The sequence below is a fragment of the Cygnus atratus genome, chromosome 6 (assembly GCF_013377495.2).
Source record: "Cygnus atratus isolate AKBS03 ecotype Queensland, Australia chromosome 6, CAtr_DNAZoo_HiC_assembly, whole genome shotgun sequence".
NCBI lineage: Eukaryota > Metazoa > Chordata > Aves > Anseriformes > Anatidae > Cygnus > Cygnus atratus.
This window is the reverse complement of record NC_066367.1, coordinates 19,670,904-19,689,910: the sequence shown is the minus strand read 5'-3', so window position 1 is coordinate 19,689,910 and position 19,007 is coordinate 19,670,904. Positions and strand designations below refer to the sequence as shown.

The 19,007-nt window shown below is 37.0% G+C and overlaps 1 protein-coding gene across 1 annotated transcript in view; it reads left to right on the top strand.

Moving 5' to 3' along the window:
• MYO3B (myosin IIIB) overlaps positions 1 to 19,007 on the top strand; it is a 192,291-nt gene that overhangs the window by 79,714 nt on the left and 93,570 nt on the right. Inside the window, exons 11-21 of the mRNA XM_050711421.1 lie at positions 8,237 to 8,333; positions 9,201 to 9,317; positions 10,207 to 10,311; positions 12,975 to 13,058; positions 13,784 to 13,986; positions 14,393 to 14,491; positions 15,074 to 15,188; positions 15,578 to 15,704; positions 15,845 to 16,055; positions 17,346 to 17,493; positions 17,738 to 17,891. Of these exons, the coding sequence (XP_050567378.1) occupies positions 8,237 to 8,333; positions 9,201 to 9,317; positions 10,207 to 10,311; positions 12,975 to 13,058; positions 13,784 to 13,986; positions 14,393 to 14,491; positions 15,074 to 15,188; positions 15,578 to 15,704; positions 15,845 to 16,055; positions 17,346 to 17,493; positions 17,738 to 17,891 (1,460 nt within the window). The remainder of the gene's footprint in view (positions 1 to 8,236; positions 8,334 to 9,200; positions 9,318 to 10,206; positions 10,312 to 12,974; positions 13,059 to 13,783; positions 13,987 to 14,392; positions 14,492 to 15,073; positions 15,189 to 15,577; positions 15,705 to 15,844; positions 16,056 to 17,345; positions 17,494 to 17,737; positions 17,892 to 19,007) is intronic.

Sequence of the window (19,007 nt, the reverse complement as noted above, 5' to 3'; positions counted from 1 at the left end):
TTACCCTGTCCCTGGGCACCACTGAAAAGAGCCTGGCTGCATCTTCTCTGCACCCTCCTCTCAGGTATTTGCATACATTAATAAGGTCCCTCTTGAGACTTCTCTGAACAGTCCCAGTTCTCTCAGCCTTTCCTAACAGGAACACAGAATGTGTTTCTGATTTTTTTGATCACTGTAGCCTTTTACTACAGTACTACTGCTAGCTTCTTACTTGTTCTTTGAAGCACTGACCCACTTTGATCAAGGCTGAGAGCATGCTCAGTGAGAACAAAAATTTAGTGAGCTTTACCATTGAAATATACAACATATTGTTCAGAATGATGAAGCCCTGATTTTTCCAAATATTTGTAACTTGATCAAATTGGGAAAAATTTAGTAGCACTGCAAAAGCATATCCATGCAAAACACCAAGTCTGTGTGCCAAAAAGTGGGGTCTTAGCTGCTTTGTAGAAAGAATCTCAAAACATTTCCAAAGGTTTGCTTGTATTCTAAGGAACGCCTTAGTAAATAAAAAATAAATTGAAAATATTACAGTTTTGAAGACTAGGAGCATCTGAAAACAGTGTCTAATATTAAGAAGTGCTGGGCTTCCATAATGCTAGCTGCTTTAATGCTGAACGTTTCTGTTGTAAAGCCCTACATTCAGTTGCTTATAACTAGCCAGGACTGAGAATGGCAGTTTTATATTCTGAAAGTGGGAAAGTTCTAAATTTTAAATAGGTACTTACTACCAGTCAGTTCATGTTGGACTATAAACATAAGATTATTACAAGAGAACCAACCAGCATTTAATTATAATTTATACCCAGAGGTATAGACACAGTCTGATAATAGTAAAGAGCTTGGCTCTGTAGTAGGGAGATTTAACCCCTAGGAAAAATGGTAGCAGTGAAAAGCCTTAAAAAACTGTCTAATGTGTTTATAAAATAACTATCAATACATAATATAACTATATATAATATATACGTAATATAAACTCAAAGAAAAAAAATGTCACTTGCATTATTTATCTGCCAGTGTAGTTGAGCTAGTTAGTCTCAGGAAGGGGAAGTAGTTCATGGCAGGTGCAAAAGGGACTGACCTGTTTAGCTAGATTGGTGTGATCCATCTTTTCTAATGGCACTCCTATCTGTGAGAAAAGGTTTGAGTAGACGGGTTATATAATCACTTTTCCCTTGCCAGGTGATGTGCATGTTCAGGCTGTTTAAGTGGCAGTTACTTTTGTAGCATTTCCACACTGAATGCAAAGGTGTGTTTGCAGGTAACAGTGTATAACTGGGTCTAAGCTAAGCATACAGTCAATTTTCTAGCTTTGACAGATTTACTCTTGATTTACATTAATGTAAGTATAATCAGATGCATTTCAATTCACAACATAGCTTTCTGTTACTCTGAGAATGTTAGAGTGCTATTAGAGACAAATAACCTACACAAGACAACTTAAATGTCCTTTTTCTTCTTTTTTTAAAAAACTATATTTAAATAATATATGCATAAAGGGCTAAGCAGGTACCTGAATGCAAGATCTAGATAATGCAGGGAAAGGTGGTATGAAGGTATTTCTAAGCCGCTTTCCCAGCTTCCAAGTTCCCAGACAAGCCTGAGGCAGCTCCAAGTCAGATTTACTCGCCTATGCACAAAATGTAATGGCAGTCAGAGCACTGGCATGACACTTCAGTCACACTCATTTGTTCTAGGAGCTCCGAGTGACATTCCGCTTACCAGGAACTTTTGGGATATTCTAGCTGCATCACGGCTATGTGTTGGTCTCATTTGAATCTCTCCCAGCACGGGCTTGCTCACCTTGGCCTAGAATATGCTTTATGGGTGTAACTTATGTCCAGGCGGCAATTCCACCTGCTCTGAGGGAACGTCTATCAACACTGTGGATTTATTTCCCATTGCTTTATGGTACTGTGGCCAAAGATCTGTCCTGAAATACATTAGTGACTTTAACTCAAAGCCTGGCTTCACAAATGGGCTCAGCTCATTGTCAAGTCCTGGTTTCCTCACCCCATATTCTTGCTGTGTTAGCTGTGGGGCTTGTCTGACCTGCCAGGGAGCTGACTGAGTTCAGAGAACTAGCAGAGACAGCCAGCCTGGCAAAGCCAAATTAAAACAGGACTGCTTTTCTCCTGGGTTATTGAGTGTATCTGACTCACCGAGGGGCTGAAGACTAGGTGGAGCTGGTGCAAGAGAGGAGGGGAAGCCACAGAAGTCAGAAAAGGGAACCAGATCATTTTCTTTGGCAAAGAGTTTTTAAATTGCAGCTCAACTTTCTCATCAATGTCCCGAGGGTATAATGGAGAGATGTGGAGAGCTGATACAGCAGTTCACTCCTACTGAAAAGGAAAGAACTGGTTTCTTTCTCCCATTCTACCACAGCTTCCAGGAACAAGCTCATGATGCTGTTTTTATTTCAGCTCCAATGGTTATCAAAACCTCCTGAACTGGAGCTTCTGAAGTAGAAGAAAAAACTAAGAAGAAAACTAAGCCAGCGGATACATACAGATGATTTTTTACTGTGTTAGAGATTGCAGAGAGGGGGTTCCTTGGCTGATATAGCTGAAGTAAAGGAGGAATTATCTCAAGTGACCAAAAGTAAGGGATGATACAGGTAGAAAGAAGCAAGCTGTCACCTTTTGACAGGATCATCCGGTCTGACCTTTGCAGCCACAGCCTGAAACTCCTCCGTAATTTTTCTTTCATTCTTCATTTATAAACTTCTTTGAGCGCGGTATAGTTAGACTTAAGGTCAGCACAGCTTGTCTTTCATCTGAACTAAAGGAGCTCTTCGCTGGGTTTGCTGAGAAGAGCCTACTAACAGACATTTTTTGCTATCATCAGTTTGTTTCTGACAAAGATATTGTTTTGCCATGTCCCTTTGCCATGAGGTAACCTCCTAGAGACAGCTTCACACTCTATTTCCTTTATGTGAGAAATTAACTGAAACAAAAAGGTTTGTGCTAGTAAAAGTTAACACTTTTTAAATGCAAAAAATAAAAACAACAAAAACAACAACAAAAAAACCATTAACACTTGCTCCTGCTCTTTTTTTTTTTATGAAAAGGATGCTCTTTGAGACGTTTCCACCAGCTTTAAGTACTTTTCCCTACATTATTTTTGTGCATGAGATGCAGATATCTCCTATCCCTATGAAAATGGATGGAGTGTTGCCAGTTTCACAAAACCCAGCACTAACACCCTTCTTTCCACACACGTAATGAGGAAGAAAGCAGGGAAGAGTCTTTATAGCATACATTCAAAAAGTTTTGCCTTGGTGCTGTTCTCACAAACCATTTTTCAAAATCTTAGAAACTGTTCTTATTGAAAACTATTACATGGAGGTCCAAGAACAAGGTAAAAGAAGCTTTGGAAGATCTGTTGTAGGATTTCTTGTCTTAGAAGGTGATAAAGTAATGGACATTGTTTCTAGTATAGGTACGAGCTATGTTTCATTTGTATGTCTATGTATTCTTTAGGGAGAGCTAACCTAGAGCAGCTATACAAAATGCAGTAGGTAAGTCTATAACAGTTTTAATAATACCTAAAAATCATCAACTGCCATCTACTTTTGTTTTGTTATCCCTGTCTATGAAATGTCATAGAGCTGAAGCTCAGCAAATAAATAGTCTGTTATATTTCCTCAAGTGATTAACTCCTGGCGTAAAATTCCTAGAATTGATTCTGTTTGAAATTCAATTTTTATTAAGTATCAAATGCTTTTGGTTGTATGGTTCAAAGTGGCTGTTTCCAAATTATCAGCAGCTTTGAAGAGGCGAACTCCAGGCGTGGCTTATTCTTATCTCGGATGTTTTCCTACAGTCTTGGTATTTTATGTTCCTCTATAAATAGGCATCTTCATAGGAATCAACAGGAAAAGATCTAGTAACCTCTGTTTTCAGTTTTTAAAAGAATGAAAGAACTTCAGCATTTGGGTAGATAAGTGTTGCGTTTTTTTTTTTTTTTTAAAGTTTACTGTAGACAGCAAATAGTTCACTGTTCTGGATCATGCTAGGTCAATGTGCCACTGTAATGGGGAACAGACAGTCAAGAAACCTTGGATTTTCAGGGAGAAAAAGGTAACCTTATCATCAAGATGAACCAAACCTGAAGAAGCTTGGAAAAAGGGAAGTAAAAAAGAATATAAAAAAAATGGAAAAAAGAAAGCTAAACATGTAATAGTTTGAGAAGGGCAGGTAGGTTCCGGGTACTTTCTCCGATATTAGGATGAGGCTATGGTGGCTTGGCAGCTTCCCCCCTCCTGTCAGCCAGCTGGATTACAGCAGCAGTCCATCCAAGGAAGTAATTCTTACAACCAGATATCTAGCTTCTCTGCCAGCTCACATGTAGGTTTGAAAGCAATTAACTGCAAAGAACTTGATTGCATTCAGTCAGTAATTTCCTTTGGACTCAGAATAACAGAAACAGAAATAGTTCTCTGATTGTAAAATGCTGCACACACAGGATTTAATGTGGGTTAAATGCAATACTTCTAGCCTTCATCTGTACACATATCAGATGACTGTTAAAAAATAGTTAAAAATTACAGGAAAAAAATTACAAAGTAATTGGGGCCCCAAAAGGCAGTCCTTGGTCTGATTACAGTATATGTATTTTTACTGCAGGTTACACAGATGTTTGTTATAGCTACAGCTTTTATATTGTTGTAATTAAGGCTTTGTCAGTGTTTCTGTTATGACCTTGCTTCAACAATTTATTCCAGGCTGAAACCTGATGTACAGGAGCAAAATTTGCTCTTTGCAATGCACAGGGAATAGGTAGTGCTTCTCTGTGTGACAATAGCACATTCACTGCTATTTTTTCTCTCTCATCGTGTTGAGTGTTTTTCTTGTAAATCTCTATTTGGGCACAAATCATTTTCAAGTTGGCAATAACTTAAAGAAGAACTAGTACAGAAACAGGTTTTTTTTTTTTTTGTGAGTCCTAGAAGAACAGTAAACAAATACTTAACTGCACGAAGAGGCCAAAGTAAAGGCACTGTTATAAAAGAATGTTGGGGATAGAGGGGGGCGAGCTTGGAGAGGGGGACTTGCCAAAGAACAAAAAAAAATCATGATCTGTGCTGCTTTAATCCTCAGGCTGGACCTGCCAGCCAGGTGATTCTTCAATCTAGAAGTATCTGTGGTCAATTTAGCTTTTCCTTCCCTATCATCAGCTTGATCGCAGGGTCATATTAGCATATAGCTATTTACAGTGCACTTCTATTACTGTGGCTGACATCTAGTACAAGAGAAGTGCTGCTTGCCAATTGCTCCTCCTCCGAAATCTGAAAAAGCTCTCTCCAGCTATCTTTGTGTGATAAAAAGGTGGAGGGAAAATGCTTGGGAGAACAGAGCCTTTTTCAAAAGAGAATGCTCATCACTAGAATTCTGGAATAAATCTAATACTGCTCTTTAGGTTTTATAAGGTTAGATACCTTAAGTGACTAGCCCTATTATGCCACTTTGTAATGAAGAGACTACATCCTACAGGATATGAATCAGAACATTCCTGGAACCTTAAGGCAAATAAGCTAACACTATCAATTTTCCTTTTGCTTAGAATTTGCGCTTGGCAAGTTGGACTTAGATGATCTTTAAGGTCCCTTCCAACCCAAACCATTCTGTGAATCTAACAGTAATTGAAAAAAGGCTGGTAATTGCACTGTTGACGAAAAAAGAAATTACAATTATTCCTCCAATTAAGAGTGTTTCCTTCTGCTTTTTAAGAAATGTTTTGAAAATGCTTTAAAAGCAGTGTGTACTTCTGATATAAAATTGTAGAAATAATAAAAGCTTACTGTCTGTATTCTTTCTTCCCACTCTGTCAACATATCAGCAGGACTTAGGGTCAGTAGAAAACTGATGAGGACAGCAGGAGATTTGAAGCTAATGTGATGTTATGCTCCTAATATCCTCTTCCTAATCATGTACTTAGGAAAATGAGTTAAGCACAAGGAAATATGTGCACAAAGGTTATCTGGTTTACGTATTTGACTAAGAGTAGTTTCCTTGATTATTTATTTACATAGAGTTAAAACAAAACAAAACACTTTTCCAATAACACAGTTGAGTCGTTTATCACTTAAGGAGAACAAACAGCGGGAGTTTAATACACAATCAGATAACAGATTAGTTTGCAAAGCCATTCTGCAATTAGAGATGCTTAGGTTTAGATGTGCCCTCTTTCCCCCTCCTCCCTGCACCTCTGGTAGATAAATCCATACTTGCATCTTGTTGCAATTTAATATTGTGGTTATGATGGTTTATGCCAGAAAAAATATCCTCACAGTTTAGTTGTATTAGTTATAATGTCTAGCCATTGCTTTGCTAGTCACATCTCCATGAAGTCCAGCAACTGTTAAAATATTTGCTTAGTTTGTGGACTGATAACTGCTCCCATCTCTAGATGGTTTAAATTATTTTTAACAATATTTTTCTCAGCTGTGAAGTAAAAGGTTGAATTCTGTTTTGAAATGGAAGCAACAATTAGAAAAACAGTAGTTCATTATGCCACTTACATGCGTTCGTACTCCCTTGAGGATCTGGCTTGTCAGCAGTGTAATGTTCATGACTGCAGTAAGCACCTAACAAAAATCTAAAAATGGATGGTTTAATTGAATAGAACTTTGAACAAATTGACACTGTCTCCATGCTGCCCACTGGAAATAATAACCACTGCAAGAATTTCTCTTTCATGTTTCTTTATGTGTGTTCTTCTTTCATTTCTTCATATGTACATCAAGGAAACAACCGTTTCTGTTTGGGGACATAGGATGGAAAATATAAGCGGGACTGTCATCAAAACCTGCTGTGGTCCCTGTATTTTATATCCTAGCTGACAAAACAGATTGCACAGTTTTATTTAATTACAATTCAAATAAACCATTATAGAGTAGTTTTCCAGAACTCATAGAGTTGCCAAAAGTAAACAAGAAAAATGAATAAAAATAGACATAAAAAATGAAGATCTTTAAATGTAGTTCACAATTATCAATAAATACTTAACACTTTTCTCTTTGTTAGACACTTTCCAGGCAATAATTCTTCTGTACACAATAGCTCTTGGGTATGAAAATAGTCTCTTTACTGAATGAAATCTTACTAAGTTCATGTGGAAGTGCACATAAAGAGACAAAAAGCAAGAGCCTCGATGCTTATTTTTTCAAACAGGATTCCATGACTATATAAATTTAGGATTAAAGAAAAAAGACCTGCTACATCTTCGTCTTAACCTTCAACATTATAGATAAAGAGTATTTCCTGCCACGTTACACTATCATTCTGTTATTGCTTGATACAATATTTAGCATTGTTTCTGGATGTATGAGCATGTGATTCATACTTTCTACATGGCAACCAATGCAGAAACAATCTGTCAGGGACTGTCATTGAGGATCAATGCTAAATGTTACTCAGCAGGATGCAGACTGTATCTCAGTGGGTGTCCTTCTACTATGCTTTGATTATGTTTGTTGTAAAGAAAAGCCTGGCTGTGCTTACAGCACTCATATTTCACCCCCTCTGTGGAAGACATATTACACTGTCTTGATTCGTCCCTGTTTCAAAAAGATGTGCTGTTTAAAAACATATACACAGCATTTTCAAAGATTCCTTCAGCATAATCTGATTATAAAGGGGTTATGTGACTGTTTGCTGCTTATTGTGTGGCTTAAATCTCTGAGGACAAGCTGACTGAACATTCATACTATTTAGAGTCTGATGGCAGCTGTGGTTCAAAAATGTTCTGGACCAGATCTAGGGTCATCTGAGGAGGTGCTTTGTCATACAACAAGGTAATAGGAGGATTTTATACTACTTATTACTTCTTGTAACTTCATTAGATGATAAAACTATAGACTAGGTACCATGGGGTGGGGAAGATTTAATTAGAGTGGTAGTTTATTAACTTATGTCAAGAAGGGAAAAGATATTTTTAAAATACTTTTCAGTATTAGTGGGGAGTAGTAAGCCTACAGAGAAATCTTTTCTGTGAGCATTAATAAATATATCAGGATTATATCTTGTGAGAAAGAAAACAGGGATATTACACTGCACAGCAAACTGATGTGTTGCTTTTATGAAAGGGTATTTCAAGTAAACAATACGTATTTCAGAGAGCATGCCTAAGTTTTCTGCATGGCAAAAACACTCGCCCATGACTCCCATTGCCTCTGTATTTGCTGTATTTGATCAAGTTTTGTAACCCTGGTGCTTTACTAACAAACTTCCAGGCATGAACGAATACATACTAGAAGACCTTACTGTGTGGATGGAGCTGACAAGTACTCTCTGGATGATGATCTGGTAAATCTAGAAGTTCTAGATGAGGTACTGTACTGTCTGAGCAGCAGTTTCTGACAACTGTGCCTCACATTTCCCTGTTTCTTTTAACAGAATGAGAAGAACTCTTTTTTTGCAAGGTTTTGTCTCAACATGGAAAAGGAATTGTCTTGTGACTGATCTGCTATCATCACTTTGTTAATATTCTATTTATTAGTGACATAAAAGCAGTAGCAGTGAATCCTTTTATGGGGAAAAAGTTAAATATGAGTGATGATAGTTTAAAATATTTTGCAAGTGTCCTAAAATGAGAAATTTAGTCATGAAGATTTTGATTTAAGTGACTCTTCTAGAACTGAATTATATAGAGTAACACATCTACGACTTCTGCATAAAAAGTGGTGAAACAACATCAACTGCATATTTCATTATAACACCTATGTGCAAACTATCTGCAGTTTTTTTTTCCTGAGGATCCTTAACCTGCATGCCAGTGAGAAGACGATGTAATACTAAATCATGTTAGCATTCTGCTTAAAACAGTCTCTTATTACCAGTTAAAATCTAATCCTTGAGAAATTATTATCCTTGTTTCACAGTCAAATAAAAAATTAAATGGAAACGTACTGTGAAGTGCAAAAATCTGCATGGCCATTTTGTCTTCAGAAAGTTTACTTCTTGGGCTGATATAGGAAAATGCATACTTATCTGGCAATAGGATATGCCATTTAACTCGGTTTTATGATATTAGTGAGAAATTTGAAAATATTTGTTTGGTTTTGTGATGTCAGTGTTTGAGAAATAATAACATGTATAATAAGTACTTCTTAATCAGTGTTCTCAGCATATTTACAAAAATTATCTTGACTGGAAAAATATTGCTTAACAATCAAACTTTTTCTGTAATCTTCTCAGGATACAATTATCCATCAGCTGCAGAAACGCTATGCTGACTTACAAATTTATACTTATGTGGGAGACATTTTAATAGCCTTAAACCCCTTCCAGAATCTCAGCATTTACTCTCCACAGGTAAGAGAGACTCCAAGATGTGGACAGTACTTACTTTGCATTTTTTATTAACACCACTGGCTAAAGTACTTAAATGATGATGGGAGCACAGACTAACCCTAGCCTTTTCTTCCTTCAGAAATGTGTGGCTACAAATCTTTTATTTTTTTATTTATTTATTTTTCCCCCTCTTTCAGTTTGATGTAGTTGATTTTGTTGCTTTTCCCATGGTGATACAACTTTCACAGGAGGCCTGAATATTGCCGCAGCTACTGCTGTTCTTGTCTGGCATTTAGTACTTTCTTCCAGGAAACAGAAGATGGGTATATGAACCACCTCATGCTGAGGCTGTTGCTTTCTAAACAGTTGCTCTCACTATTGGGTTATTACGTGTCCTGTACCATCAGCTGCAGCCTAAAAGAAACAAGCGAATCAAATGCTGTAAAGATAGAGGCAGCTTAATTCCTTATGAATATGAAGGGAGGTGGAGCCATAAATCCTACTGACTGTGGGTGCCTAAATTAGGGCTGCAGGCAGAGGGACCAGATTCCAGATTCACTCTGCAGTTTCACTCTTTGCAGTTTCTGTGGTTCACCTTGGGTATTTCCCTGCTTGAATGCTTGTATTTGTAATTGTATTTCTTGTGATACAGTTCTCTTGAATATCTTGTGAAGGCAACTTTGAGATGTATTTTAGGTATTGTAATTTGTGTTCTGGAAGGTGGTCAGTGCTAAGAATTAACGCTCCTCTGCTGGGTGATTCAGTGTGAATTTCATGGTAGAACAGACAACTGCCTTCTGTTTAGTAGGCAGGAGATAGTCATTATCTTCTGTATCAGTTCTTAATTTTACAATTAATTTGTACATTTTAATTAGGTATTCTGACTTGTGTTTTTTTTTTCTTAACTTAGTTCTCCAAGCTTTATCATGGTGTGAAGCGTTCATCCAATCCCCCCCACATATTTGCCTCTGCAGATGCTGCCTACCAAAGTATGGTTACGTTCAGCAAAGATCAGGTAAGAATCTTCATGTTGTACTTTAGGATTTTTCTTTAAGCCTTTTATTCCTGTATGAGGAAAAACAGAGCAGAAATCTAGTCAGGTTGGGACAGTGGCATAAAAGAGAGCACAAAGTTGAATAGGTCAAATAAAAGGGTTACCTGACCATTATAGTTTCCCAGACACCCATGAACTTCTGGCAGTTGACACCAACCACAGGCTATTGCAATACACTGATTCTAGCCTGTCTTGCACTAGGTATTGTAATTATTTACACTTGTGTAAAATAGGGGGGTCTCAATGCTGTAGCAGGTTAACAGAGTTTTAACTGCTCTTCCATTGCAGAAAGACAGTAGCAAGTAATGGATAATCATTTATTTTTACTGCAAGTCACAAAAAACACAAACCATCAAGTCATTGTTTAGTAAACTATATTAAGGATAGGTCTAATATGAATATAATGAGGAGACAAGTCTAGCAATGATTTTAATGAGAATGAAATATTGTGCTGTAGAAGTTAGATTCCTTTTTATTGCATTCTTAAAACTGTAATTTTGCGCTCTTTTGAACATGATGTATGTACATGGATATTGGGGTCTAATAATTATTTACATATATTATTATTTAGAGAAAAATAGTTTTATTGTCAGTCCATCAGGCTAACTTTATAGATTTTTAATATTATATGTCCTTCCTACCTCTTCAGGAAGTAATTTGCATTTATGCAGAGGCAGCAAATTATTTGCAGACATCTGGCTATGCCTGCTGGCATGTATAGTTTGCTATTTTACGTTTGTAAAAGACTACAGGAGTATGTTTATCTCCATTAACTGGGCAATGTTATTCTGGCTCTTCTTTTTAGGGTGTGCTAGATGCACACTGTAGCTAGATCAAAAATGTACTTACTCTGCTTGTTTATCCACTCAGCTTTCCCTTGCATTTTCCTTTGAAGCCTGAAAACTGACTCCAAGTCTAACATTTCTGGTGAAGCTAAAGTCAAATATGGCCAGTATGAGTTCTGCAAGAACTCATGGTCTTTAACTGTGTAAGCTGTTGTACTTGACTCCTCTAGTAAAGTAGATTAAGACAGTTCTAGGTATCAAAACACTGTGAGTCCATCACTAGGTTGTCTATTTCCAAGAAACACAAAAATACGTGACAAGAATTAAGGAAATGAGCTGCAAATGTCATATCACTAACATTATGTAGAGTCAATATCCACACCTTCTATCAGACAGACACCACAGGATGTCTGATTCCTAAGAAAACTTCACAGCAATATCTATCATGGAGCACAGAGTCTAGTAGTACCTAACATACCCACTAATTATTCCATGTACTTTATATATATACATATATATACTTTATATAACTTACCTCCCCACTGGTATGCATTGCTTTTTATGGAACAGCAAAGGTTGGTCTTGCAAGGCTATTTCACAGTGAGAATGGTAAATAAAAAAGAGATGGAATGCCTCCATATATTCCAGGCTGGGGAGGGGAGAATGGATAATCTTTCTCTTGGTCAAAAAGGAGTGTCAGAAATGTTGTCTGGAGAACTGCTGTCTCTTTCAAACCTCTTCACAAAGCTCAGTTCTGTATCAAGTATCATTGCATCAAGTATTTTAGGACCTCATCTCTTTTCCCAGCAAAGAATCTTGCATGAGTCAGTGTATGGTGCAAGGAAGTCTCATGTGTTTGCATAGAAAATTACAAATCTAGGCAATTGCTTGGCATTAACATTTATCCTATGTCAGTTCATACTGTACTTTAAGTAGACTAATATTTGCACTGGCGATCTGTAGGGTACATGAAAAATTGGAAAATAATAAATAGCATTAGATTTCATGCTTGCTGTGACCTGAAGTGTTCACACTTCAGCTCTGAACTGACATTCCAGGTGTACTGGCCTTCCATTTCATTCATGAAACATACCAGCAGAAAGCAGATTCTCAGGTAATTCAGATGCTTCCAGCTAATCCCCGAGTTTGTAAGCCTTTGGAGAACCTATAAAATACCATGTTACATACAGTCTGCCAACTCAGAAATAACATGGGTATGTTCTCTCAGAATCACCCAATGAACAGATGCATATTTTTCTGAAATGTTTAGATGTCAGTCTGTTGTTTAGCCTGAATATCAGCATCACTTACAGGATAATTTCTCAACACAGCAGCAAACCTTAAAATAATTTTTAAAGCCAGAAGCAGACTTTTGGTGAGTATATTAAGTATAGCTGTACCCTGTATTTCATGTTAATTCAAATGAACTCAATGAAGTGAGCTCAGATGCACTGTTGAATTATGTTACATCAACTAGCTGTGGCAATCTTCAGAGTTCTGAGTATTTGCAACAAGCTGACTGTGTGCACAGTATGTTAGCTTGTAGACATGGTCACTCATTTATGTCTTAGCACACAGAATTTCACTCACTCCTTTGTACATATGCACATTCTCGTCAGGCATTACAAGATGCATTTTAGTGATCTAAGGAATTATGAAATGATTACACTCAGCCTCTACTGATCTTTCCTTTCTGAAAGAAGTTGAGAGAGTTGACCCGTAAGGTATTTTGCGGTTTTGGTACTAAACGTTAAATAATAAACAGGAGCAGTAACAGCTGAAAACCCATTTATTGACCATGTGGTGAGCTGTGCACTTACTGTTTTGTTTTGTGTTCAGTGTATTATCATCAGTGGGGAAAGTGGTGCTGGAAAGACAGAAAGTGCCCATCTGATCGTCCAACATTTGACCTTCTTGGGAAAGGTATTTCTAGCCAATCATGTAAAACTATGAACAAATTCTCCCCATCCCCTGAAATTTTCTTCTTATTTAATGTTTAATACATAAAACTGTTCATGTGAATTTTCCCACTTGAGTCAGGGACAGAGTAATCAAGCAAAGCATTTGTGAGCACTGAATCAAGCCATTAGAGTACAACCTGCACCAAGCCACTCAATACTTTTAAAGGGAAAGTGACAAATTCCAGATGTTCAGTGCTTATAGTTATCTACAGTGTTTATGACATTGTTCATGTATACAATAAAGAATGACAGATCTTGCTTTGGATCTGATCTTAGAAGCTCTTACATGTTTAAATGTAATGAGTAACGATTCTAATGCAAATCAATGGGAAAATAAGTGTGTAAGGTTAACCATAAGTAGTATATGTATTAGTATGATTTCAATCTTAGCTAATGTTCTTCTTGTTCAGCTTTTGATGGTTTGGGGGCTTTAACTAAGTTTCATGAAGCTTCAGAGGCAGAAGAATTGCAGAGAAGGAAGAATACATTTTTTTTATTTTTATTTTTTTTACAAATAGGACGTTTCTTTTTCAGTGTATGGCCCTATTGTGTAATTAGGTTAACAGAGTATCAAACTCCATAAGAAGTTATGATAACAGGATGCTATGCTTCTGAGGCAGGAATTCGATTGTGGGTAAGCAATATATTCTTTTAATGGTCCTTCTGGTCTGTATCTGTTCTGTGAAGGCCAATAACCGTGCTTTGCGTGAGAAAATTCTTCAGGTGAATCCTCTGGTTGAAGCATTTGGGAATGCTTGCACTGCCATCAATGACAACTCAAGTCGCTTCGGAAAATATCTGGAAATGATGTTTACGCCCACAGGAGCTGTAATGGGGGCAAAGATTTCTGAGTATCTACTCGAAAAATCAAGGGTCATAAAACAGGCTGTGTAAGTGTACTAATCATCTGTCCTTTCACATTTATGTAATGTTTGGATTCTGTTTAATTCTGCAAAAACCCTTATTTTAAATGCTTTCAGTAGTGTCTTCTACTAAAGTGCTAGTCCTTTATACATTACTATAATTAAAAGAGTAGTAAAGTTCTTTTGGATTGGAAGCCAGACCTGTTCCATTCTTTGGAGAAATATTGTGATTGGCTGGGTATTCTGTGTTTCACAGTTGAAATAGTTGTCTTCAGGCTTTCAATGTTATTTGCACTGATCCTACACCATTAAAACAAGTGGGATATTTGCTACCTACTCAATTAGCTCACAATAAGGATTTCCACTTTTCCTTGTACAAGATACTGCAAGTATAAACATCTGTGCTTTATAGAAATACTTTTTTTGTTTCCAGGGGAGAGAAAAATTTCCATATATTTTATTATATTTATGCTGGCCTGTATCATCAGAAGAAACTTTCTGAATATAGACTTCCTGAAAAAAAGCCTCCTAGGTAACTTGTTTTAACTATTCGTTGTAATTAGCTATTGATCAGCTCTTGCTTTCAGTATGATGCCTTAAAATCTCTCTTAATCCTTCTACATCTCTTAAGGATCTTTTTTAATCCTCCCAAGCAAAGAAAAGGATGGACAATAAAGAATTATATTATTTGTATGAGAACTTGAACCATTTAAAGAGAAGGAAGAAACAATCTCATTATTATGTAAATATTCTGTCCTATTTTCAGGTCAGGACAGTCACCTCGTGCTTTCTTGTAATACTTCAGAGAACCCCAAATATATTTTGCAGTTGTGTTTTTTGATAGACATTTGTACTTGGAGAGCATCTGATCTGTATTGGGTGAGGGTGTGCATGTATAAAATGTTAGTAACGCTATGAACAGATATTAACAAAGTATAAGCAAAAGTTAGTGTAACAAAAATTAAAACTTCTTATGAATTAGCATGAAAATATTTAATTGGAAGATATTTCAATAAATGTTCTTTCCATTTGCTGATGCAGTTACATTAAAGTCACTGAAGTTTGTACTGGCATATCTGCTAGTTTGGTGCTTTCTTTCTCCTATTCTACTTAGATATATTGATAATGAAACTGGAAGAGTAATGCATGATATTGTTACCAAGGATTCCTATGGAAGGCAATTTGAAGCAATTCAGCATTGCTTTAGAATTATAGGATTCACTGATGAGGTAAGAGATACAGTTTCTAAACCATTATTGACCTTCTTTCTAAAAACATCTCCAGCACTGCCTGTGTTCAGGCTGCCATTTGATTGTGTGAATACACAGCTGTGCCACAGAATCTCTCTTATGACAGAAATGAATTATGAAAGCAAAACCACACACCCAGGAGCCGGGACCAGCCTGAGGTCTCATTCTGTAATCAGGCAAGTCCATTCACAGTTCTGTATCACACTTGTCTGTGTCAATAGGAGCTTACTTGAACAACCAATAGGAGCTTACAGAACAGTCTACAAGCTTTAATAGCCATTCCAGTGTTCCCCTTTTTCTTTCATGGAGTAAATTTGGAGTACATATCTAATATGATTCCTTAAAAGTGCTTTTTGTCATATTTACAGGAAGTGTACTCAGTGTACAGAATTCTGACTGGAATCCTAAATACTGGAAATATTGAGTTTGCTGCCATTTCTTCGCAACACCAAACAGATAAAAGTGAGGTTCCCAACCCAGAAGCCTTAGATAATGGTAAACACATTTTAACATTGTCAGTTCTACAAAAGCAATTTGACTATATCTGTGAGAATCTGTAACTTGTGGTAACAGGCAATGCTAGTGATTTCCACTGCATAATCACAGTTAAATATCTTTTCTTCACTGTCTTTCAGCTGCTGCACTGCTAAGTATTGGGTCAGAAGAACTTCAAGAGGCCCTAACATCCCACTGTGTTGTAACACGTGGGGAAACTATTATTCGAACAAACACTGTGGACAAAGCAGCTGATGTGCGAGATGCCATGTCTAAAGCACTTTATGGCCGGCTCTTCAGCTGGATTGTAAATCGTATTAATACACTGCTTCAGCCAGATAAAAATATATGGCAAGTTACACATTGGTGAATCATTTGTATTTACTGTGCAGTAGTCTTTGATGGGTTCATCCATTTGTATATTTTTGATTTTGCGGGAGGGGTGCTGTGTTTATTTTGGCTAAGGCTTCAAAATGGCTTTCATGCTGTGATACTGAATTCTGTTTCCAGGACATTAACCCCAACATTTTCAAAGAGCTGAGTGGAATTTAGCTACTGAAGTCAACGGAAATCAGATGGTGAAAATAACGTAAAATTCTTTAAGAAGATGCTTCCTGTGTAGTGAACATTAGGTCATACCAAAGGCCAGTAAATAGTTGGAGTGCACTGAAAACTTCAGTATGGTTTCACAGTCCTTCCAGTACTTCTGCCATTGTGCGATAGTAATAAATACAGATCTCAGATTATTATTATGCTGCTACTTGAGTTGTAATTGGCAATTTTGAATTGTTTGTAATTACAGAAACATTCACATTTTTTTCATTGCCAAGAACTGGTCTGGCTGCTTTGCTCTTTTCAAGCAGCTGTAGAGATTTCTAGATATAAGAGAACGCCTTAGGTGATGTCAAAGTGCTTCTACTTGCTACAAGACTCCTCCTTCCCTCCTGGGAGAAGGCATGGAGGGAACAAGTACTGTAGTAGGACAACATGTGGAATAATTATTGCAAACATAACTTAAAGATGATGCTAGTTCTGAATTCTACCACAGAATAATGTTAATGTAATGCTGTGCTTTGGCACCACATTAATATGCTCTGCATTTTTCTTGTCTTGGAGATAACTTGGAGATTCCTACTTGGTATTTTATTATATCACGCAGAAATGTCATCATCCACACTTGCAGTTCCAGTGTGACTGTGGTAATGAGAATACATAAGCTAACACCCTTAACAATCCTGTTGTAACAGCAGCAGACTTGGTAGAAATTACTTTGCTGACTGAGTATAGCAAAAACATTCTATATGAGCTCGACGCTTTTGTCTACATGGAGGAGCTGACAATAGGTTTTATTGGGGATCTGCTTATTGAAACCACTTGTTTTAATACATCTGCAAAGAGTTTTTCTCCTGCTTTTCACCTGTGATTCTCCAGCTTCTTTCATGGAAATTTGCACAAGGCAAGTGTAAAACCAAGTCATTAATGATGTTGAACAAATGCATAACTTCTGATAAGTTCAAACACACTTTTTCTCCGCTGTTTTTGCAGCAGATTGAATTGATCATGCAATCTTAGTTACCATGTTTATTTTGATTTTAACTGGGTGTTGCCCATGCTGAATTTTGTTTGTATTTTCACATGCAGCAATGCTGAAAATGGGATGAATGTTGGGATACTAGATATATTTGGATTTGAGAACTTTGCAAGAAACTCCTTTGAACAGTTGTGCATAAATATTGCTAATGAGCAGATCCAGTTTTATTTCAATCAACATATCTTTGCACTTGAGCAAGTAAGTTCAACTCTTACGAAGTCTAGTTGAATCAGCCATTTTGACCCATAGATCATATTCAGGAGTACATTATAAACTGTAAAATGGTTATGGGGTTTAAATACAAGTCATGGCCACATCTTTCAACATAGTTATTGTTTTGTTAATAATGTTGGGGTCCATAGAGTGTTGCTGTGCATCATTAATGTCTCAACAATGTTGCTTTTACTTGTTCAATATAAAAACTGTGCTGGTAACTTTGTAGATGGAATATCAGAGTGAGGGAATCGATGCTGCTGCAGTGGAGTATGAGGACAACCGTCCGCTTCTAGATATGTTCCTCCAGAAACCCATGGGTCTTCTTTCTCTACTAGATGAAGAAAGTCGATTTCCTCAGGCAACAGACCTAACGTTAGTTGGTATGAGCAAACAAAAATCGTGGGAAACAACATATATTTTGTGAGCGTGGATTGACATTTTTACTTTAGTTTTACTAGCCTAGTTGTTCTACTGAGACTGTGCCATTTTGCTTGACGTTTTAAGTATGTTTTTCATTGTGCTTCATCATTCATGATGCATGTTTTTTGTATTGCAAAAGTTATGTTACATATCCGGTGTCAGGGGCTTATTGTCTGTCAGTATTTTAAGGAAATAACCGGTGTGTTGTCCCTGTATGGGAGGTACATCAAGAAGCATTTATCCTCATTTAAAAAGGAAGGCTGCAACATAGCAGATTATTGTGCATCTAGGACCACCCTGGGAGTTAGCATTAATGCTGAGAGTAAAGTTAAGATCTCCCAGGATCCTAGGCCCATGTTTATCCAATTAGAAAATACTGCTTCACTCCAGATTATCTCATCATAAATAGAAAGTGTGTGTTATTTCTGGTGTGCCATCTGGCAGAATGTTTCCTTTCCTTCATGCATATTTTACGTATGTCTTAACAAATCTTGGCGCCAACTTTAAAACGTGCAGTGCATGCCATGTTTAAAACTGTTGTCCTGCTTTTATTTACTAGAGCTACATTTTTCCCTGTGATATGTAACAGAGAGTTCCAGTTCAATGTAATCTACAGCCGGGATTCAAACTCAGTCAGAGAAAAATAACAGCTGCCTGGTAAATTACATGATATATGCACAAGATTTTTCACTTCTGGGCTGCAATTTGAAATGAGGTCAAAGACAGACTGAATGCTATGGTTTCATTCCAGTCCTTATTTGTGTACTAAAGCTGTGAGCCTCCCTGTTGGTCCTGTAAAACAGTTAATATTGAATATTGAACTTGCACTTTGACAGTGGCATTTTCTCTAGTCTAGAACTTATCAGTCTTATTACTAATATCTTGAGAGCACAGCAGAGCAGAATCCCTCAAGGAGATAGCAACTGAGATATTTTGCCCTCTCCAGATGTGCCAGGCAATCATTAATTCTCCCCCACTCTGCATCCAACCCTTCCCTCCCTGCCAAATTCTAAACTTAATTCTTTTTGCTTTAAATTGAAGGATTTTCAAGCTTGGTTACACATTAATGGAAAGAA